Raw genomic sequence first — 23,198 nt, 5'->3', positions numbered from 1 at the left:
GCTGCACCAAGAAATGTTTTACCAGCTCTCTGGGTGTCCTTAACTCAGGTAGGCTGACACATAAAACTAACCATTACAGTGCTCTACGAGCCACCTATTTTAATAATTATAAAAGAATACTTCCAGTTTCAGCTCCAACATGTAAAGAATTTGGAAGTCATAACACATCATTATGACGTGAAAAAGATGAAAAGACTGAAAATCATTGACTTTTTGGGGGCCAATTAGAGAACTGAGGTTGCACGGCAAACTTGCACCCCAAAATCTGGAAAGACAGACAAATCCGCAGACTCGAAACTGAGATCTGCTTAACAGAGTGCCGAGGTCCAGCCCCGGCTGATCCAGGGTATTCAAAGGAGAGACGGCGTTGGCGACTACTTATTTATTTATTCACCAAAGATATAAAGAATAATAGAATGAGGATAGCTCAGTAGGAAAATTCAGTGGAGAAAAGAAGCTGAGTAGCTTGGTTTACGCGAAAAATCAATATAACCCGTGACACCAGGTTAGCTCTGACCATGGAGGCCGCAGGCGCCCTCTCGAATAGTGGAAGGTGCCCCACCTTAGACACCTTCTCAAGTGGGTCTTAGAAGCCCAGGCAAATAAATGGTCGCAGAGGATATCCACGCTCCAGATGGAGACTCAGCTGGAAGTTAAGGGGAAGAATGACATGGGGAGACCAAGCTTTGGTGAGCAAGGCCCATAGCTTTATTTTCAACAGGGGCTTATATACCCTAAGTTACACATAGAGGATAATAGGGGATGCAAAGTCAGCAGTCTTTGATCCTTATCAAAAACCAGGGTTTCTTTCCTGCAAATTTATCATATACAAATGGTTTAGGTGATTTACATCATCTTCTGGCCAGAAGGCCTATTAACATTTTATGACTCTTGACAAAGACTTATCAACAAAGACTTATTTTCTCTAGGAGTAATTATTTTAAGGTTTGGCGCTATCTTCCGAAGATAAAATTGCATTCCTATAGGGCAGATGTGTAATGGGTTTACAACAAAGGAAAGAATTTATTACCTTAAGGGTCTAAAGTTACTAACACCAAGGCCACTACTTATTTTTTCTACATACCAACTATATTAATACACATTCAAGGATACAATTCAGGGGATGTGGAAACTTGGCAACAAACATTGGCTCATCAATGAAATCTTTTACTAGTTTTATACTGGCAGTTTTAAACTCTCCGAGAGGCTCTAAGCTATTTGAATATCTTAAGCTTCCCGTGCCCCTCGAGGCTGGGAGACTGTAAACAATTGTATGCATAGCTGCAGGAGTCCGGGTAAACTTGTCAGGTGAGTTAGAGAGCCATCTGAGGGGTTTGGATTTAAACACTCCTAGTTGCCCAGGAACTTTATTAATTGGAGCTGTAAGTTAACTCTTTGACAGAGAGAGTGAGATGGTGGTAGGGGACAGCCCCCAGTAAAGTCAGAAGTGAGAGCACAAAGCAATAAAGTAGGCAGACTCTGGTTTTTTGGGGGTAGATGCTCAAGAATATCCGGGGGGACTCCTGAGGCTCGATCCCGCCTTTGCGTATGCCGAGCCTCCTTCCTCATGACCTTTGTCACGAGTGGATGTCTCTCGCCGGCTCCCGGCAACAGAGAACCAAAATCTACTGGAGCCATAACCTAGTGGGCATACTTAATGACAGTTTTGACAAATTGCTGGTGGGTGAGTGTGGGGAGCTTTGGGGGAGCTGCAGTATTGGGAGAGCTGCCTATTTTCCTGGGTTTTGCCTCCAGGAACCCCACCAGATTCTCCGAGTGAAAAGCTGAGAACGATCCCCTCCTGGCTTTAGGCAGGGGAGGAGGAGTAGAAATCCCAGGAGATCTGTGCACAGTGCTTTCCACAACAAAGGCTGGCCTCCAGAGGAGAAGACTTTGGCAGAACTTTATCCAGGGCCACACAGAGTGGGCAGCTTACACACCAGTGCATGTACCCACCGATTCTGGGGGCAGGGGAAAAGGCTCGGTTAACATCGGAGATGGTCAGCAGCACCTCAAGGGAGTTCCCTGGCAGTCCAGTGGTTAGGACTCCATTCTCTCACTGCCAAGGGCCTGGCTTCAATCCCTGGTTGGGGAACTAAGATCCCACAAGCTGAGAGCACAGCCAGAAAAAAAAAGTCACTTTGAGAAGGCGCAGGATAAACAGTGGTTGCCAAACTGTCTTCTGGGGGCTTCACTGCCGCTCCCAGAGCTACAGTTTCCCTGGCGAAGAGCTGAGTTTACCGTCTTACAATCCTGGAGGCTAGAAGTCTGGGATCGAGGTGCTGGCAGGGCCAACTCCCTCAGAAGCTTCAAGGCGAGGATTCTGCTTTGCCTTTCCCAGTTTCTAGCAGCCCTAGGCATTCCCCGGCCTGGGGCAGCATGACTCCAGCCTCTTCCATGGCCATCTTCCCTCTGTCCTCATGTGGCATTTTCGCGTGTGAGCGTCTATGTTTACGAGGTTCCCTCTAAAGATATCAGTCATATTGGATTAGGACCCACCCTAACGGCCTCATCTTTTTAACTAATTTTTATTGGAGTATAGTTGCTTTACAGTGTTGTGTGAGTTTCTGCTGGACAACAAAGGCAATCAGCTATATGTATACATATGTCCCCTCTCTTTTGGATTTCCTTCCCATTCAGGCCATCACGCTAATGGCCTCATCTTAATTTCCAAATAAGGTCACACTCACAGCTAGGACTTCAACATATCCTTTTCTTTGGAGGACAGAAATCAACTCATAAGAGCAAGTATCTTAGAGAGTTAAGGAGAACTCAGCAGAGATCACTGAATGAGGAGGACTGCTCAGGTTGAAAAAGGAGACAAGCCAGGATGGGCAGGGACATAGCAGAGGAGACGGGTTAGGGAGGGGGCTGGACGTTTTGTAAGAAGCCGTGTTAAATTATTGCCAGAACATCTATTCAAAGTCGAGGCGGAAACACATTACAATGGTTAGCAGTGGTGGTTATCAGCAATAATTTTAATTTTCCATCTCTGCTGTGGAAGTCACATGGGGCATTACATGAAGAGGCTAGCCCAGCGCAAATACTTAACAAGTATTTCCCAGCGTTTGCCAGGTGATGTTAATAACCCTGCGCACACAGTATACGGATCCGACAAGGGGAAAGCACAGTGAACACTCAAAGCAGAGGCGTGGCCGGGTGAGAGGAACAGCACGAGCAGAGCAGGGCACACTGCCCCAGCCTTCCCATCCAGAAGGAGCAATACTGGTACTTACTGGAAAGAAAAGGAAGCACATGACTGAACAGGAAGAGAGTCTATAAATCTGTCAAATTTTGGCAAAAAAGTGAGAGAAACCTACACTGTGGGATGTCCGCGCCGTGTGACAACAGCACCGGTTAGGACGCGTCAGCCTGCAAATGACCAAAACGCAACCAAAACCGCCTCACATAATGAGCAACAATCTCATATAACAAGAAACTCAGGATTAGGGAGATTCCAACCGTTTCATGAAGCCAACAAAGACCACGTTTCTCCTTCCTACTCCACAGTTACCATGCTCCTCTCACTCCAGTACAGCTGCTGACGTCAGAAGACGAGCTATGTCTTCCCAAACATCTCTTTCTAAAAGCTAAAGAACTTTCCCCAGAAGCACCCTGGAGGATTTCCCACCCGACCTCACTGGCCAGGACTCCCTCCCATGGGCCTGCCTCTCCTGAAGCACGTGGAGTACACATCCCGAACAGTTCAATTAGGAAGAGGCAGAAGAGAGGGAGGAAAAAGTGCTCCAAGTGGCTACCGGAAAGGTACCCCACAGGGGCTTCCACATCTGCCTACACACAGGGCATGCAGGGGCCTGAACAGAACATGAGGCTGGAATCTGAATGAACCACCCAGGATGGAAACGCATTAAGTCAAAAATAAGGGCCAAGCAATGGGTATCCCCGGCCTGCGGTACAAGGTGAAGAGAATCACCTCATTTCCCACCAGTCACTGGGGGGATGACTACAGATGCCAATGGACTCAACCAGAAAAACGGCCGGAGGCGCAAGCTGGAAGAGCAGGGGAGCGTGTGCAGGTGCTCCCCGTCCACGGCATTGTAGAAGGAGACCTCCCCAGCCCCGTGATCCAGGAAAACTCCCACCCGCTGAAGAGCTGGCTCTCGCTTGGTAGGACTCACGGAGGTGCCTGTCAGGGGCCAAAAGCCAGCAGAGCTCCAGCCAACTGCCCAGATTCCCGCCTTGGGGCACATTGTCGAGCCACCAGGGATCCCCATGATGTCCTCCCGACACACCCCTGCAGCCACCTCCAGGCTGCCTCGGTTCTCAACTTCCCAGTAATGTTTCCCTGAAGTGAAAACATTTTTCCCCAAAACACAGGGTAAATGCTGAAATCGCTCCACAAAGCCTGTGGTCCTCTGCGGATTTCTCCATCCGGTAGCGTAGCTCCATGCTGTAAAAAACAGTGGCCAAGAACTGGCTGATGCTCCGTTTTTCACGTATCTCCCTTCCTGGGAGAAGACAAGTTTGGAATGAGCGGTGTCCTCAGCTAGATTTACAGCCACTGCAGAGAAAATGAGAGCTGAGATCAGTGATGAAGAGCTGACCACTAACCCTGCTCCAGAAATGCCCATCTGTCCCAGCTTCAGTTCCATCCTTCTCCTCCTATCAAGTACTGTTAGGGACGAGACACCTCACTGCCCCTCAACTGCTCCTCAGCTGGACTAGCAAGGTGCAGTTTGCATTAGCAACCTGAAGTCTTCACTTCCCTTAAGCTCTCAAAGACTACAGCCTAGAAAATGGGAGCTTATTATTCCACGGCCCCAAGTCTTCACCATCAGCATAAAATTTGAAGAAACAATAATAAATACCAATGTGCTGAATCCGTACCAGCACCAAGGCTGTCACCTGGCTGGTTCTTTGTACAGGAACACACAGGTGTCCTCCCAGGTCTCTCTACTGTTTCTCGTGGCTCGCTGGGCATCTCCACAAGCCCCCAGCAGGTAACTCAAGCCAAATTCAGAGCCTCGAAGGCCCCTCCCTTCTCTTGAGACTAATCCCCCGTCACAAGCACACATCTTGTTTTCTCTGCTCTCTAAGGCTTAAGGACATGACCGTCACCCAAATGCTCATACTTGGAAATCTTAACCTTATTTGATTCTTCTTCCCCTCTGACCCTCGTTGGCTAATGAATCACCAAGTCCTATCAGTTCTACCTCTGAGATGATCCCTCGGGTTCTTCCTTCCTCTCCCATCACCATTGTCTACATTCAGACCTTCAGCAAATGTGTCTATAACTTCCTCCCTGGCCTGCCTCCTAATTCTCTTCCCTCCCAAACCCTCCATGTCTCTTCAGTTTGCTGAGAGCTGTGTTTTGTTTTTTCTTAATTGACATAGATGTTAGATTTTGACAAAGGTTTCTTTTTCCTGCATCTACTGAGGTGATCAAATTTATCTTTTTTAAAGTGCTAATGTGGTGAATTACACTGATTTGCAAATATTAAACCAAACCTGCTTTTCTTCGATAAATCCCATTTAATTGTGATGTATTATACATTATTGAATTCAACTTGCTAAAATTTTCTTTCAAATTCTTCTGTGTCATGAGGGACATTGATCTATAGTTCGCTTTACTTGTAATGTCTTTGATTTTAGTATCACGGTAATGACTGGTTCCAAATAGGAAAAGGAGTACGTCAAGGCTATATATTGTCACCCTGCTTATTTAACTTATATGCAGAGTACATCATGAGAAACGCTGGACTGGAAGAAGCACAAGCTGGAATCAAGATTGCTGGGAGAAATATCAATAACCTCAGATATGCAGATGACACCACCCTTATGGCAGAAAGTGAAGAGGAACTAAAAACCCTCTTGATGAAAGTGAAAGAGGAGAGTGAAAAAGTTGGCTTAAAGCTCAACATTCAGAAAATGAAGATCATGGCATCCGGTCCCATCACTTCATGGGAAATAGATGGGGAAACAGTGCAAACAGTGTCAGACTTTATTTTGGGGGGCTCGAAAATCACTGCCGATGGTGACTGCAGCCATGAAATTAAAAGACACTTGCTCCTTGGCAAGTGTCTTTTAATTTCATGGCTGCAGTCACCATCGGCAGTGATTTTATGGACTCTGTGGGAGAGGGAGAGGGTGGGGAGATTTGGGAGAATGGCATTGAAACATGTATAATATCATGTATGAAACGAGTCGCCAGCCCAGGTTCGATGCACGATACTGGATGCTTGGGGCTGGTGCACTGGGACGACTCAGAGGGAGGGTATGGGGAGGGAGGAGGGAGGAGGGCTCAGGATGGGGAACACAGGTATACCTGTGGCGGATTCATTTCGATATTTGGCAAAACTAATACAATATTGTAAAGTTTAAAAATAAAATAAAATTTAAAAAAATAAAATAAAATAAAAGACACTTGCTCCTTGGAAGGAAAGTTATGAACAACCTAGATAGCATATTCAAAAGCAGAGACATTACTTTGCCAACAAAGGTCCGTCTAGTCAACGCTATGGTTTTTCCTGTGGTCATGTATGGATGTGAGAGTTGGACTGTGAAGAAGGCTGAGCACTGAAGAATTGATGCTTTTGAACTGTGGTGTTGGAGAAGACTCTTGAGTGTCCCTTGGACCGCAAGGAGATCCAACCAGTCCATTCTGAAGATTAGCCCTGGGATTTCTTTGGAAGGAATGATGCTAAAGCTGAAACTCTAGTACTTCGGCCACCTCATGCGAAGAGTTGACTCATTGGAAAAGACTCTGATGCTGGGAGGGATTGGGGGCAGGAGGAGAAGGGGACGACAGAGGATGAGATGGCTGGATGGCATCACTGACTCGATGGACATGAGTCTGGGTGAACTCCGGGAGTTGGTGATGGACAGGGAGGCTTGGCGTGCTGCGATTCATGGGGTCACAAAGAGTCAGACACAACTGTGCGACTGAACTGAACTGAATGCAGGTCTTATAGAACAAGTTGGGAATAGTCTCTTCAATTTTTTGTTAAGAGTTTGTATAGAATAAATATTTCTTAAATGTTTGGTGAAATCACCAGTGAAGCCATTTTGGGAGGTTTCTAACTATAACATGAATAAAACTATTCCAGTTATCTATTTTTTCTTGAGTCAGCTTTGGTCATTCGAGTCTTTTAAGGACTTTGTCCATTTCATTCATGCTGTCAGATTTATCAGCATAAAGTTGCTCGTAATATTTCCTTATTATCCTTTTAGCATCTACAGAAGCTGTAGTAATGATGCCTCTCTCATTCTTGATACTAATAATATGTCTTTTTTTCTTCCAGTCATTCTGCTTAAAATACATTTCAATAAAATTTAAATTCTCAAAGAGACAACTTTTGGTTCCACTAATTTTCTGTTGTTTTTCTGTATTCTGTTGCAATAATTCCTGCTCTGATTTTTAATTGTTTCCATCCTTCTGTTTCTTTAGGGCTTTATTTGCTCTTCTTTTTCTAACGTCTTATGGTAGAAACTGGTATCACTGGTTTAAGAAATTCCTTTGTATTACATGTGGTTAGTGCTATAAATTTCCCCTTAAGTATTGCTTTAGCTGTATCCCACAAATTCCTTTTCATTCAGTTCAAAGTACTTCCTAGTTTCCCTTTTGATTCACCTTTAGCTCATGGATTATTGAGAAGTGTGTTATTTAGCTTCCTAACATTTGGGGACTTATCAAAGCTTTTTGTTTTTTTTTTTTTTACTGATTTCAAAACGCACTGTAGTCAAAGAACATATTATGCATGGCCTGAATCCTTTTGAATACTGTAGCCCACAGGCTCCTCTGTCAATGGGGATTCTCCAGGCAAGAATTCTGGTGTGGGTTACATGCCCTCCTCCAAGGGATCCTCCCAACCCAGGAACTGAACCCAGGTCTCCCACATTGCAGGGAGACCTGCATCTTTACCATCTGAAACCCCAAGGAAGCCCTTTGAATACTGATGTCTTATGGCCCACCTTGTTCTACCCTGGAAAATGTTCCATGTACACACAAAAAGAATGTGTATTCTGCTGTTGTTTGGGGCAGTATTCTATAAATAACAGGGTGGTCAAGATGACGGATAGTTTTATTCAGTCTGTCTTTGATGATTTTCTGTCTACTTGTTCTAAAATTTATTTTTAAAAGGTATTGAAAATTCCAACTGCAATTGTGAATGTGTCTATTTCTCCTTGCAGCTCTATTAGCTTTTGCTTAATATATTTTGAAGCTCTGTTGTTAACTGTGTAAATGTTTAGAACTGTTATATCCTCCTGATAAACTGACCCATTTATCATTAGGAAATGACTTTCTTCATCTCTGGTAATATTCCTTGCTCTGAAATCTATTTGATAATAACATAACCATTAGATTTTTGACTAATGTTAGCATGATGTATCTCCACTGTTTTTGCCTGGAGAATCCCAGGGACAAGGGAGCCTGGTGGGCTGCCATCTATGGGGTCACACAGAGTCGGACACGACTGAAGTGACTTAGCAGCAGCAGCATGATGTATCTTTTCTCATAACATGTATGGGTCTTTGTATTTAATGTGTGTTTCTAGCAGCATATAGTTAGTGGGGTCTTGCATTTTTTTATCCAGTCCAATCAGTCTCTGCCTTTTAATCAGGATATCCAGACCATTTATGTTTAATATGATGAGGTTTGTACCTATCATCTTGCTGTATTTTCTACCTGTCCTTCTTTCCTCTTTTTTGCCTTCTTTCTGATTAACCAAGTGTTTTTATAATAATGATTCCACTTTATCTACTTTGTTGACTTATTAGCTATAACTTTGTTTCCAGCGGTTGCCATAAAGTTTACAAAGGTACACCTTTCACTTAACAACCTACCTTCAAGTGATATTATACCACTTCACATGTAAGAATGTATAACAGTATACCTTCATTTCTCCCCTCCCAACATTCATGTTCTTGTTGTTATAAAATAAAAGAATATATTATTTTCTGTTTGTTTAAACAACCACTGTATTTGTCAAGCTTCTCCACAGAAATAGAGCCAATAGGATGTGTGCGTACTTGTAGAGATTAGAAGGAACTGGCCCATGTGATCATGGTGACTGGCAAGTCCAAATCCATGGTGTGTAACAGCAGCAAGACCCAGGGAAAATTAATGTTCCAGTTCCTTCCGCAAGGCAGGAAGAACCAAAGCTGCAGACGGAGTCTGAAGGCAGTCTGCTGTAAAAGTCCCTTGTTCACGGGGGAAAGGCAGCCCTTTTGTTCTATTCAGGCCTTTAACTGACTAGATTAGGCTTGCCAACATTATGGAAAGCAATCTGCTTTCCTCAAGTTTCCTGATTTATATGTTCAGTTCAGTTCAGTTCAGTCACTCAGTCGTGTCTGACTCTTTGCGACCCCATGAATCACAGCACACCAGGCCTCCCTGTCCATCACCAACTCCCGGAGTTCACCCAGACTCACCTCCATCGAGTCAGTGATGCCATCCAGCCATCTCATCCTCTGTCGTCCCCTTCTCCTCCTGCCCCCAATCCCTCCCAGCAGCAGAGTCTTTTCCAATGAGTCAACTCTTCGCATGAGGTGGCCAAAGTACTGGAGTTTCAGCTTTAGCATCATTCCTTCCAAAGAAATCCCAGGGCTGATCTCCTTCAGAATGGACTGGTGGGATCTCCTTGCAGTCCAAGGGACACTCAAGAGTCTTCTCCAACACCACAGTTCAAAAGCATCAATTCTTTGGCGCTCAGCTTCTTCACAGTCCACCTCTCACATCCATACATGACCACTGGAAAAACCATAGCGTTGACTAGACGGACCTTTGTTGGCAAAGTAATGTCTCTGCTTTTGAATATGCCATCTAGGTTGGTCATAACTTTCCTTCCAAGGAGTAAGCGTCTTTTAATTTCATGGCTGCAGTCACCATCTGCAGTGATTTTGGAGCCCCGAAAAATAAAGTCTGACACTGTTTCCACTGTTTCCCCATCTATTTCCCATGAAGTGATGGGACCGGATGCCATGATCTTCGTTTTCTGAATGTTGAGCTTTAAGCCAACTTTTTCACTCTCCTCTTTCACTTTCATCAAGAGGCTTTTGAGTTCCTCTTCCCTTTCTGCCATAAGGGTGGTGTCATCTGCATATCTGAAGTTATTGATATTTCTCCCGGCAATCTTGATTCCAGTATATGTTAACCTCATCTAAAAACACTAACAGCAATACCCAAAACAATGTTTGACCAAATATCTGAGTACCTTATACCCCAATCAAATTACCACAGGCATTAGCCACCCCTATCACCTTTAATGAGACTTAAATAATGACAAAAATAGATATTTCTTTACATTACCATTTTGGAAGATCTTTTATTCCTTTGTATAGATCTGACTTCTATCCAGTATCATTTTCCTTCTGCTTGAAGGACTTCTGCTAACATTTCTTACAGTGCTGGTGTGATAAACTCCTTCAGTTTTTGTACATCTGCAAACATCTTTATCTCACCTTTGTTTCTGAAGTCTATTTTTGCCAGGAATAAAATTCTAGGTAAACAGTCTTTTTCTTTCAGTCTTTTAAAGTTCTTGCTCACTAGCACTGCTTCCAATGAGCCCTGGGATGTCATCTTTATCTTTGTTCCATAGTATGTAACGTGTCCTTTTCCAGTTGTTGCATCTAAAATTTCCTCTGTATCACTGGTTTTGGTGTGGTTTTCATCATCTTTCTCATTTAGAACTTACTGAACTTCTTAGACGTGTGTGCTTACAGTTTTCATCCAATTTGGAAAGTTGAGTCACTGTTTCTCCAGCTGATTTTCTGTCTCACCCCATCCTTCTGCTCTCCCTGAGGGATCCATTACCAGACATAAGGCTGCATGAAGGTGACCCACAGCTCACTGAGCTGGCTTTCATTTTTTTTAAGTTTTTTTCCTCTGTTTCATTTTGCATAGTTTTCACTGCTCCATCTTTTCAAGTTCGTGTCCAATCACCTATTAGCCCCAACCAGCTTATTCTTCATCTCACAGTTTTCATCTCCAGAATATCTCCCATGTCCACAATATACATCTTTACAAAATAGTTGCAGTAACTGCATTAATGTCCTTCTATGTTTATGCTACCATCTTGGTCAATCTTGAGTCAATTTCAATTGATTATTCTCATCACATCATGTTTCCTACCTTTTTGTCTGCCTGGTAATTTCTGATGGGATGCCACATTGTGACTGTACATTGTTGGGGACTCATTTTTAAAATACCTATCCATCTTCTTGAGCTTTGTCCGGGATGCAGTTACTTGGATAAATTTCATCCTTTTGGGTCTTGCTTTCCTGACATGTAAAGTGGGTCCAAAGTAGTGCTCAGTGGAGGGTTAATTATCCCCACTGATGAGGCAAGATTTTCCTGAGTACTCTACCCAGTGCCCCATGAATTAAGAGCTTTCCAGGGGCTGATAGGAACAGACGTTGCTCCTGGCCCTGTGCGAGCACCAGGAACTGTTCCTTCTAACCAATTTGAAAATTCCCTTAACCTCAGGTAGCTCTTCACAAGCACGTGCTGATCAGTGCCCCGCTGAATGTTCACAGGACGTCTCTGTAAACCATCAGGGTTCTGCCTGTCCAGCTCTCTCCTCTCCAGCACTCTGTAAACTCCCACTGCTTTGTTCTGACTCTCAGCACCACTCCTCAACTGAGGCAGTCCACCTGGCTCCCCCTGTGTTACCTTCCCTGAGGTGGCCTGGAAACCCTCAAGGCTGGAGGCTGGGGCCATCGTAGGACTCCGCTCATTCGGTTCACATTCCCGTGTATCACTGTCCTTCACTGCCTGATGTTCAGTGTTTTAAAAACTGTTGTTTCATGTATTGCCTATTTTGGGTGTCTTTGGTCAACTGCATCTCAAGAGTAAGTCCAGTCCCCTGTCACTTCGCTTTATCTGGAAGTGGACATCTACAACATGGCTCCTGATCAGGGATGTGCTCTTGAGAATGCAGCTCATGTCATGTCAGGCCTTGGTACTTCTCTGGAGATCCAGTCCGTTTACCTCCAGTCGTTCTTACACTCATCTTCTCAAGCTTATTCCTGCCTTTCCCCGTCCGCACCTTGCACTGAGTCATATCAAACACCCTCCCCTCTATCTTCTCCACATCTCAGCTCATGCTGCCACCTCTGCTTGGAAGCCGCCTCTCATTTTCCACTTGGCAAACTCCTACTTATCCTTCAAAGTCCCAAACAACTGACACCTGTGCTGTGAAAACCTCCTCACCTTGCCCCAGCAGAGAGCCTGCACTTCTGTGATATTTCACTCATTACCACTGGTAAACACTGGGCCCCACGGTACTTCACTAAGTGATGTGTCTGTCTCTCCAACTTGCTCATGCGTTCTTAGAAAGAATAGGTCCTTTTCTTTTTGTGTAACTAGTACCTTTAACATCCTAATGTCCTTTACCTTTAAACGGATGGTTCTTCAGTGAAGCGTATATCCATTTATCCCTAAGTAGTTATTTACCATTTTCTTGACCCTCCTGTTGGCTGCATGCTCTGCTTTCTCCTTCCTTTTCAGACTCCTCTCAATGTTCATTCTCTGAGCTCCAACTCCCTGAAATTCTGCTCACCTTGGAATCGCTTCAGCATTTCCTTCATCATTGGTAGCCGGCACACAGTCTTCACCGTTAGGTCTTCAAAGGAATAATTCACATCCTGATTCTCACACCTAGGAAAAGCACAGAAGGCTGCTCTTCTTAGGAGACAAACAGGACGGCCAAGACCCTCAACTCCACCACAGGTTCCAAGCCCAGAGTTCAGACTACTGTCCCACTCCTCCCAGTGCAAGCAAGCAGGATTCCTCCCCCTCAGCCCCCTCACATCAGTGTCCAGACTGATCCGTGGGGCCCAGGCCTCCTTACCCCTCTGCTTGGCCTGTATCTTTACAATCTACTCAACCACCCATAAGCAGGAAAGAGCTCATACCTGGTCAACACCTCTGCTGGATTCTGTGAAGAGAAGAAAGAAAGAAGTTATGTACCCTCGCCGTGAGATCTGTTACTCAACTTGGTGAGCAGCTACTTTTCTGTCAGTTGCTTTTGTGAGCATCACACATGATCTCCTGCTGCCAAGCCCAACAGGGTTAACACAGGGCAGTCTTTTTCGTGTGAGCCCTCTGCCGTATTTAACAACGTTGACCCATCCTTTCCTCGAAACCCTCCTCTTCCTCCTTTGGCACTATGACATGAGCTGTCTCCTGGCTCTCCGTCTACTTCTCCATCTACACTCTTTCAATCACAGACAAGTGTTAATGAGGATGTGGTGGGAATATAAAATGGTTCAGCCACTTTGGAAAAAGGCAGTTTCTTAAAAAGTTAAATATAAATATACCATCAGTTCAGTTCAGTTCAGTCGCTCAGTCGTGTCTGACTCTTTGTGACCCCATGAATCGCAGCACGTCAGGCCTCCCTGTCCATCACCACCTCCCGGAGTTCACTCAGACTCACATCCATCGAGTCAGTGATGCCATCCAGCCATCTCATCCTCTATCATCCCCTTCTCCTCCTGCCCCCAATCCCTCCCAGCATCAGTCTTTTCCAATGAGTCAACTCTTCGCATGAGGTGGCCAAAGTACTGGAGTTTCAGCTTTAGCATCATTCCTTCCAAAGAAATCCCAGGGCTGATCTCCTTCAGAATGGACTGGTTGGATCTCCTTGCAGTCCAAGGGATATACCATATAGCCTAGCAATTCTGCTCCTACTACTTAACCAAGAGAAATGAAAACATATGTCCACACAAAGAATGGCAGACAAATATTAAGGTAGAACCCTTTATAGTAACATTTGGGTTATGTCCATCAACTGGTGAACAGGTATACAAAATGAGGTATATTCTGCAGTGGAATACTGTTCAGGAATAAAAAGGGAATGCAAATATGATACGATGCTTCAACATAAATGAACCTCAAAATCATCATCCTAAATGAAAGAATTCATATACAAAAAAAATGTGTTATTTCAAAGATTCTGCTATAATATATGTTTGAATATGGAATTGGAACTTCGCTGCTCAAGCAAGTTGTAAACGTTCTAGACAGTTCTTGGAATTTAAGTATCTCATATTACCTGAGCTCATCAAACCTAAACTTCACATTAATTTCCCTTGGAAAGTAAATCTTTGACTCTTTAATTACATAATAAAAATAGTAACACAATTAGCAAAAGAAAAAAACATGTCTTCTACTAAACCCACTTACCAGGAAGGACACTCAGCTCTAAAGACAAGAGGGAGATGAGTTAGTGATGTTAACAATTCGATAAAGATAGAGACTATGCCCTTCCCTGCTGGTCTCACCTGGAGCAGCTCCAGGGTGGAGCTCTGGCTCTTCTCCTTCACCTCTAGGATGAGCTTCTTCAAAGAAGTGATCATTTGATTGAGCCTAGATATGTTCTCACTTTGCTTCTTCTTTGTCTCTTCTTCTTCCTGCCTCAGTCCCTGAAGAAACAATTGCTCTTCTTCATTCAGGAGGACATGCAGCTTTGCAAACTCCGCAATGACTCTCATTCGCTGATTCTTCATCTTCTCCTGCAGTCACAAGAGACTAGCTCAGTCCTCTCTCTGCCTGGTCCTTCCTCCTAAATTCCCTGCATGGGACTCCCCAATAGTCCACAATCCTTTCATTCAAATCACCTCCTCCAGAAAAGCTCCTGCTCACCCCCTACAAATGTCCTCTACTCCTTTCTCTATGCCTGCTTGATATCTTCATACTATAGTATTAACTCGTTCTTCGTAGTATCTGAGTTTCTACTACTGATTGTCATGCTTTGTTCGTATAGTTTTCAAACTAAAATGCACTTTCACACCTGTTATTTAATTTAGCCCTCAGAACACCTAGTGTGTAGTTGTGGTAAATCTCAGACATACAGGTGCATACCCACATCATACCTCCCAACTGGACAACAGCTCTGGGGGGAAAGTTCATTTGCTTTCCACAATGCCATAGACCCAAATCAACACCCACCTCAGAAGCCAACCCAGGAGGACTACAGGAAGGAAAGGGGCACCACCCTTGAGGTCTGAGGATGAAGGGTGTGGAACGCGTGTGGTCCAAAGCCACGGTAGAGATCAATTCTTCCTTTTCTGTCAGCCTGACAACTGATAAGACCCTGTGAGCTCTTCCCAGCCAAAGCCCTTGAGCAGCCTCAGGCTGAAAGGACAAAGGGCAAGAAATACCCAGCTCCTTCTGCTATTACCTTCCACTCTGCAGCATTCTTCACTTCCGTGTCCTGAAAATGTATGACTTTCTTCATCTTGGCTGTCAGACTAGACTGAGTCTTCAGAAGTTTTTCCTGCCAGCAGAAGAAACACGCCTAAGTAGGAAATCATCTCTTCCAGCATCTTCCTTGTTCAAGAGCTAAAAGTCACCTCGGCCAAACATGAGACTGAGAAGATGCTGAAGATGACCACAGGTTAATGCACGAGAACTAGTCTGCTCTCAGGTCATCAAAACACTACATAAAGTTTGCTCATTAAGTAGACAAAAATTAATAAATACCCAGTACTGGCAAGGGAGAAGACCTCTGGCACCATAATGGTAGGAAAACAAAAAGATCCCATCTAGTAAAGTGATTATCCTACAATTAAAATAAATAAATAAAAATGTTTTTTAAAGTTCCCACCTTTTTGAAGGGCAACTGGCAAGATTTAACAGTATTTAAAATATGCAATAATCCTATTTCTAATAAGAATATCCAATAAAACACTAGTAAAAATTATATATATAGGAATGTTTATTGCAGCATTCTTCATTATCCATCAGTGGGGAATTATTAAATTATGATACACTGATACTCTACATCAATTTCAGCTCTCACTATAATTCTGTTTTGAAAAGAACAAATATACATGTGTCTGTGTAACTGTGTATGTTTATAATTGAATAGAAAATAATCTGGAAAGATATATAACTAGGTATTATTAACAGTGCTTATTTCTAGGGAATAGGAATGGTGGAGGGAGTCAGAGGGAGAACTAGAAATTTAATAAACTTGTTTTGTTTGGATTTCTACAAGAAGCATATATCCTTTTGTAATTTAAAACACCCAAATCAGCTATTAAAAAATCAAGCCAATTAGAATTAACAGAGTAAAGCTGCAGAGGGTGAGCAGCTAGTAGCAGAATGTCAGGCAGGACCTTAGAGGCAGAGGCAGACAGGTTAGAGACGGCACACATCAGGGTCAAACCTCACGTGCGTGTGAAGCCTCTAATGAGATAAACAGCTCCTCTGAATGTGACTAAGAAATTTTTTTCAAGTTTTCACTTTTGTTTGCTAAGAAGATTCCATTTTTAAAAGCCCTTAGCGATTCCAGTATGCATGAATTATGCTGCCCCCTTACCCAAGACGCTACCTATGCATTTCTGTATCCTGGCAGCTAAAGAGGTCCCCTGGGCAAACCCTTTGGGGAGATTAGAAAACTTCTTCCCTGCAGTAACAGAAATTGCCACAAGGTGGCGGGAGGGCAACACCGAGCATTTCAAAGCTGGGTAGACCCACAAGTTCAAAAAAATCACTTTTTCTTCATTTAACTTCAGACTTTTGTGTTTATACAGAACTACAACAAAAGAACATCCATTTTATAGAATGAAGACATTTTCTGACTTGTAATCATGTAGTTTAAACGACACGAAACTTCAAATCAGATCTGAGTTTCAGTCTAGACCTTCGTCAACTAGCTATAGATCTGTGGTTAAGTCAGTCTCACACATTTCCTAGGCTGCAGCTTCCTTACCTAGAAGATGAAGGCAACCACGATAGATGTTCTTTTCTTAAACACCAGGCCAGCTCTGAGGTTTTGTGAATTTCAATCATTGTAACCTCTGCATCCAATCCAGGCAAATAGGTCTTACCTCCAAAATACAGGTCAAATCTGCCCATCTGCCTATTTGCCACCCCCAGCCACCTCCTTGTTCAAACCACCTCTTGTCTAGACAGCTGTCAATACAACAGCCTCATGACCGGTCTCCCTATTTCCAATCTTGTTCGTCTCTCAGCCAATGTCCTCGGGGCAGCCAGAATCATCTTCTAAGACCAGTCCCGTCACATCAGTCCCCTGCTGAGCTTCTCCAAGGGCTTCCCTCATCACTGAGGAAATTCAGCCACCCCGCGGTCCGACAGAACGCCGTTCTTGCCTGCATCTCCCAACTCATCTCGCGCTACTTTTCCCCTTGCTGATCATGCTTCGGGAGCACCGCTCTTCTTTCAGTGTCATGGGGTGTCCCGCTCTTCCCAGCCTCAGGGTCTGAATTTGCTGTCCACTGCCTGGGATGTTCTCCCCACAGTTCCTCTGATAGTTCCATCAAGCCTCAGCTGAAATGTCATCTCTTTAGAGAAGACTGCCTGCGCCCTTCTTAGAGCCCTCGTCCCTTCTCTGGCGTGGCACACTATGTCTTTCATAGCACATATTATCATCTGTGATTATTTCTTTGTCTACTGTTTACCTCCTACCCCCACCCCAGCCAGACTACAGTAAGCTCCATGGTCTTTTCATCACTGTACTCCTTTTCTGGGTCTGGCACTATAGGACAGCATCTGACACAAAACGGGTGGTTCAACAAATATTTCTTAAATGAGTTAATAGCAGAGTCAACAGACTAAATATTGGCTTGAAGTAAAGAGGTGCTGGGCTTGGAAGCCTTTTCCAAAAAAACACTTTGCTCCCTGAAGTTTATGAAGTTATTTCTCTCTGTGTGTTCTCTCGTTCTCTCCCACCAACGACGACTCCATTAAAGGCAACTTCTGCTCTGAATACTCTCCTCAGTGAAGGCACTAAGATGTAGGCCCAAGGTCCTCTATCCTGTCTGTGTATCAGAATGTCTTAAAAGTGCTTCCAGGTGGCTCTAATGTGGATCCTGAGCCACTGCTGTGGCCTAAGAGAGCAAGCAGAGTGGGCTAGGAATTCATCAAAGCAGGTTTCCTGGACGCGGTGCTCAGGTGTCAGATCCTAAGAGAAAGCGTCCAGCACACTGTTTGCAGAGCGCAGGTGTGGGCACAGACGGGGGGATTTTCCACAGACTTAGCGAACGCCAGCACTTATGACACAGTGCACGTGCCGAGAATGGGATGGTGGAAACAGGGGAGCTTTACCCAAGAGCAAGCCAATGTTTTTCAAGTTAACTCGGGGCGGGGATGTGTATGTGCTAAGTCACTGCAGTCGTGTCTGACTCTTTGAGACCCTACTGACTGTAGCCCACAGGCTCCTCTGTCCATGGGATACTCCAGGCAAGAATACTGGAGTGTGTTGTCATGCTCTCCTCCAGGGGCTCTTCTCCACCCAGGGATACAGCTCGTATCTCTTCCGTCTCCTGCATTGGCAGGCAGGTTCTTTACCACAAGCACCAGCTGGGGTGGGGATGGAGGTGGGTAAACAGAGCAGTGATTACACAGAAGAGGGTGCAGAAAAGGACCAATCCTGGGGATTTCCCTGGTGGTCCAGTGGCTAAGACTCTGTGCTCACAATGCAGGGGGCCCGGGTTCAATCCCTGGTCAGGGAACTAGATCCAACATGCCACAACCAAGATCAAGGATCCCAGGTGCCAGAGCTAAGACCTGGCACAGCCAATTAAACAACAATAAATAAAAAAATTTTTAAAGCAAAAGCTTCTAAATATATAATCTAATATATATAGAGAGAATCTAAAACAAAATAATCTAAGGGAAAAAAAAAAAGGATAGACTGATAATTCTAAAATGCTGTGTTTCTAGTCTCCTATGCCCCCTGCCTCCTGTCCCTTCTCCCTGGACTTCATGTCACAGTTACTTCACTCTCACCGTGTCCCCAGTGAGCACCAGACATCCAGACTTCGGTCCTGGACTCCTCTCTCTTCCCGACCCATCATTACAATTAGTCACAATGTTACTCAGTTAACCCACACCCGCCTCTTCTCCAGGACCCCTGTCCTGCACTGATTCAGGCCCTACGGCCTCCTGCTTCAAATGGTGCACCGACAGCCTAACTGCTCTTCTGCATTCATCCCCCGTGGACGTCACGATGAACATGGTAAAACAAAGAGCTGAGAGCCAATCATGGCTTCCCTTGCCTTCAAGTCCTTCAATGATCCCGATTTGCTGGAAGAGAAAACTCAGGCTTTTCAGTGTAGTGAACAAGATCCTCCACAACGCAGACCCTGTCTCTTTCTTCAGCTTCAGCTCCCACCAACCTCCCTCGCATGTGCCCCCCTCCCAAGGCAAAGAACAACCTCATCCATCAAGAGCGGGCTCATGTTTCAGTCCCCTGTAAAGGTGATCCTCACTCCTGTCTGATGCCTCTAATCTCAGACCTTCTGTATGTTGATAACTCACATACACTGAAATTACCGGTCTATATGCTTACATCCCCTACAAAACAAGACCCACGTCTTCCTCATCTATTTATGTCCAGAGTCTAGAACAATGTCTAGCATACAGGAAGTACCAATAAAGGCTACTGAATAAAGAAATGAATATATACTTTCTAGTCTAACTTTGGAGAAGGCAATGGCACCCCACTCCAGTACTCTTGCCTGGAAAATCCCATGGAGGGAGGAGCCTGGTCGGCTGAAGTCCATGGGGTCACTGAGGGTCAGGCACGACTGAGCGACTTCACTTTCACTTTTCACTTTCATGCACTGGAGAAGGAAATGGCAACCCACTCCAGTGTTCTTGCCTGGAGAATCCCAGGGACAGGGGAGCCTGGTGGGCTGCCGTCTATGGGGTCGCACAGAGTCAGACACGACTGAAGCGACTTAGCAGCAGCAGTAGCAGTCTAACTTTGCATGTTTCCTGTTTATAGTCAGCTGATAAAAATGAACAGCATTTGACAGTTTACAATACACTTTAACTTGTATCATTACATTCATGCTTTTAATGAGTACTTACTAGATACCAATTCAGATGGAGACCACTGGAGTGACACCTTCAGTAATGGAAGGGGGTGGGGCTAGTCTGGAAAGGATGATCAAGGAAGGTCTTCAAGCTAAAATCTAAAAGGATCTAAAGGACAGAAGGTATGGGTAGAGAGAGAGAACAGGCTTGAAATAAAAGCAGGAAGGCCAGTGTGGCTGGAACAGAGTATGATAAACTAATTTATTTAACTGAAGCTTCTTAACCCATAAGATAAGTAGAACAGAGAATCTCCAAATTCAAACATTAAGTGATTTTCCCAACTGATGAAGCTAGTAACAAAATCTAGGCTTATCCCTCCAAGCCAGGCTTTTCCCAAATCATCAGCTGTTGATGACATCTGTAGGCAAAAACCTGTACTGTCCAATACAGCATCCGTTAGCCATGTGAGTTCCTGATACATGGAGAGCCCAAACTGATGTGTGTAAATGTGAAGCACACACATATTCAAAGGCCTGTCATGAAAAAATTAAAATATCTCATTGATAATTTTCATATCGATGTTGGATATTTTGGACAAATGAGTTATTAAAATTAGCATCACCTGTTTCAACACTAGAAAAACTTTGAATAACAGATGTGCCTGGTTCCTTTTGTTTCTATTGGACAGCACCGGTGTATAACCCCTCAGGATGACCCAGCTGCCGGGAGGCCAGTCCCTGGAAAGTTCTGCGATGATGACTGAGCCTCCACTGCCCTCCCAATTCCAGTTTTAAACTCCAGCTCTGATCTGTGAGTCTCTTCACTTTTTTGAGCCTGTCAGGGGTGGGGGTGAGGGTAGGTTTATGCCTCCAGTGCATACACTAAAGGTTCCCAGGGCATATACCGGCAGCCCAGCCCCGTAAACGGCCGGCTCACCCGGTAGCTCCTGCAGGCCTCGTCGGCTGGGGACATGGTGTGGGCCTGGTGCTCCTGCGACTCTCTGCACACCAAGCACACGAGCCGCTGATCATCCTCGCAGAAAAGCCGCAGCGGCTCCCAGTGGCGGCCGCACAGGCCCGCGGGCACGGGGCCCAGGCGCCGGCGCCGCATCCTCTCGGTCAGCCGGGCCAGGGCCCAGTTGGGCCTCATCGAGGCGGGCGCCGACGGCCGCCGACACTCGGGGCAGCGGACGGGGCTGCCGCCCGGCGCCCACGTGCGGCACAGGCAGCCGCGGCAGAAGTTGTGGCCGCACTCGATGGACACCGGGTCCTCGAAATAGTCCAGGCAGATGGCGCAGGTCAGCTCCTCCTGGAAGTCCTCGGCCTCCATGCCGCCCCTCTGTCCCGGATGAGTCGCCTGCGGGCGGCGGGCGGTGGCCTTCGGACCCGGGGCCGCCGAACTCCTCTGCGGTTCGCGATCCAGCGGGGGCGCGGGGTTGGGGGGCGCTGCGGCCCTTTCCGCCCGCTCCGGAGCGTGCGAACCGCCGGTTTCCGCGCGAAGAAGGCCCGTAGGAAGTGACAGAACGGCGGGCTGCGACGGGACCAACAATAACGATGCGGAAGTCCCCCGGGAAGCCTAGAGAGGCTTCGAGGCGCGCGTCGGTTTGCGGGGCGCGCGGGAGTATGGTGGTGCTACCGCAGCTGCAGCGGCTGCTGGTGGAACCAAACAGGGAGGTGCTAATGAACTTGTCCTTCCGGTTTGCCGGCTGCTCCCGGAAGATTTAGGGTCTAGAATTCTAGGCTTGCTGCTGCCCAGAAAGGCATTCCGGGCGAGGTACACCCTAGCGGCGTGGAGGGCCAGGCGGAGAACCTGGGGCTGGGGGCGTCTGTGCAGCCCCGCTGCAAGCGGGGCTAAGGAGGCGCCTTGCCCCACAGGCTGGCTTTTTCTGAAGTTGTCCTTTTTTGTTCAGCTTCATTCTGTCAGTACAAAGGCAGACGTACAGATACACAGACACAGGAAAGGAACCCGTTCTTGACCTCCAACCCCGAGGTCTAGTTGAGATGCTCAAAAGGCAGGATTTCTTGCTGCTCCCACAAAACCCACCCACTCAAAGCTCAACTCTCCTGGAGTCTCCTGGGCCGACTGGAGAGCCAGCTTTCTGGGAGGCGAGCAGGAAAGGGAGTGTTTAGCCCCCACGACCTAGTGGGGAGCCATCTGATCACCCTACCACCCTGATTTCTCTTTCTTCCCCAGCACAGGGGACACACCAGGAAGAGGAAGCCCAACCTCAGGGCATGGGGCACACTCAGCCAGTGCAGATAGTGGTTCTAATAATTAAGGTAGGGGGAAGAACCTAGGGTTAGATGGTTTCCCCCAGGTTTGAGACTTCCCACCAGTATTTTAGGTGGTTCGATGCAGAGGAAGTCTGTAGGCTGAGGATGTTCTGTGTCAGCTTTTGGGTGATCTGTGAGCCGCTGTTGTCTAAGATGCTAGGAAGGAGCAGCTGCTGGTGCTAGAGCTGTTCCTGACCCTCCCACCCGAGACGGTCAAGACCAGGGTGTGAAAGCGGCACCTGGGGAGTGGAGCTGAAGCTGTAGCTGTTGTGAGGATGTTGCGAAAGGCCAATGGGACCAGGAGAGTGGAAAGAAATCAGGTGTTTTCGATGGGAGTGCTTAAGATTCCGAAGCGTGGGGGGCTTCCCTGGTGGCTCAGTGGTAAAGAATCCGCCTGCCAATGCAGGAATCACGGGTTTGATCCCCGGTCTGGGAAGATCCCACATGCCGCAGAGCCACTAAGTCCGTGCGCCACAGTTGTGCTCTAGAGCCGGAGGGCCACAACTGCTGAGCACACCCACAGCAACTGCCGAAGCTGGCACTCTAGGGCCCGTGCTCTGTAATAAGAGAAGCCACCACACTGAGAAGCCTGGGCACCAGGACTAGAGGGTATTCCCCGCTCTCCTCACCTAGAGAAAAGCCCACGCAGCAGCCGAGACCTAGCACAGCCAAAAATGAAATGAATGATTAAAAAAAAAGATTCAGAAGCACAAATGAATTGACTTTTGGTACCCAACTTGAAGACAACAACCATTTTGCTCTCCAAAGGAGCATCCATTGAGGCTTTCAACACGCAAGATGCTTGCCTGTCTCGGGGAACCATTTGTTTCTCTTCAATGGAGCTTTGATCTTGTGTTTCTGAGGTGCTCAGTTGTGTATTCTTCCCACTCTATTCCTTTTCTTATGAAAGAAATGTTTCATTCTTCTTGTGTCCCAAAATCAGATACTGCCTTTCCTGTAATATGCTCCATAACTGGTTACTAACGGTATGATCAGATGATTTGGAAAGGGGGTTCCTGTGGTCACTGTTTTGGGGTTTTGATGGAAGTTCTATACAATGTCTTAAATGTTTAAATTAGAAAACTGATAGCTGCATTTTCTTTGTGAATTGGAATACCATATTGAGAAGGAATCTGCGGGCATTCCCTGTGGCCCAGTGGTTAGGACTCTGTGCT

General features: G+C 45.9%; 1 protein-coding gene and 1 non-coding gene across 2 annotated transcripts; one reads left to right on the top strand and one right to left on the bottom strand.

Annotated features, from left to right (window-relative positions):
* Positions 1 to 685: 685 nt before the first annotated feature.
* On the bottom strand, positions 686 to 21,437 carry TRIM4 (tripartite motif containing 4). The gene is made up of 6 exons (XM_005225267.5): positions 20,687 to 21,437; positions 15,144 to 15,239; positions 14,245 to 14,475; positions 12,877 to 12,899; positions 12,522 to 12,619; positions 686 to 4,522 (listed from the first exon to the last, which is right to left on the bottom strand). The coding sequence occupies exons 1-6, from the start codon at positions 21,077 to 21,079 to the stop codon at positions 3,936 to 3,938; spliced, it is 1,428 nt and encodes a 475-aa protein (XP_005225324.2). The 5' UTR covers positions 21,080 to 21,437; the 3' UTR covers positions 686 to 3,935.
* On the top strand, positions 18,369 to 18,441 carry TRNAV-CAC (transfer RNA valine (anticodon CAC)). Its single transcript has one exon. It is a non-coding gene; the product is annotated as a tRNA-Val (tRNA).
* Positions 21,438 to 23,198: the final 1,761 nt, after the last annotated feature.

This window comes from Bos taurus, chromosome 25 (genome assembly GCF_002263795.3).
Source record: "Bos taurus isolate L1 Dominette 01449 registration number 42190680 breed Hereford chromosome 25, ARS-UCD2.0, whole genome shotgun sequence".
NCBI lineage: Eukaryota > Metazoa > Chordata > Mammalia > Artiodactyla > Bovidae > Bos > Bos taurus.
Note: the sequence above shows the minus strand (reverse complement) of the source record. Positions and strands in the feature narration are given on the sequence as shown.

Coding starts and splice junctions, on each gene's coding strand:
- TRIM4 (XM_005225267.5), bottom strand. CDS start 21,079: ATGGAGGCCGAGGACTTCCAGGAGGAGCTGACCTGCGCCATCTGCCTG. Junction 12,620..12,876: donor CCAGCAGAGGTGTTGACCAG/GTATGAGCTCTT, acceptor TGCTTTTCCTAG/GTGTGAGAATCAGGATGTGA. Junction 4,523..12,521: donor AATGCTGAAGCGATTCCAAG/GTGAGCAGAATT, acceptor TTTTCTCTGCAG/TGGCTGTAAATCTAGCTGAG.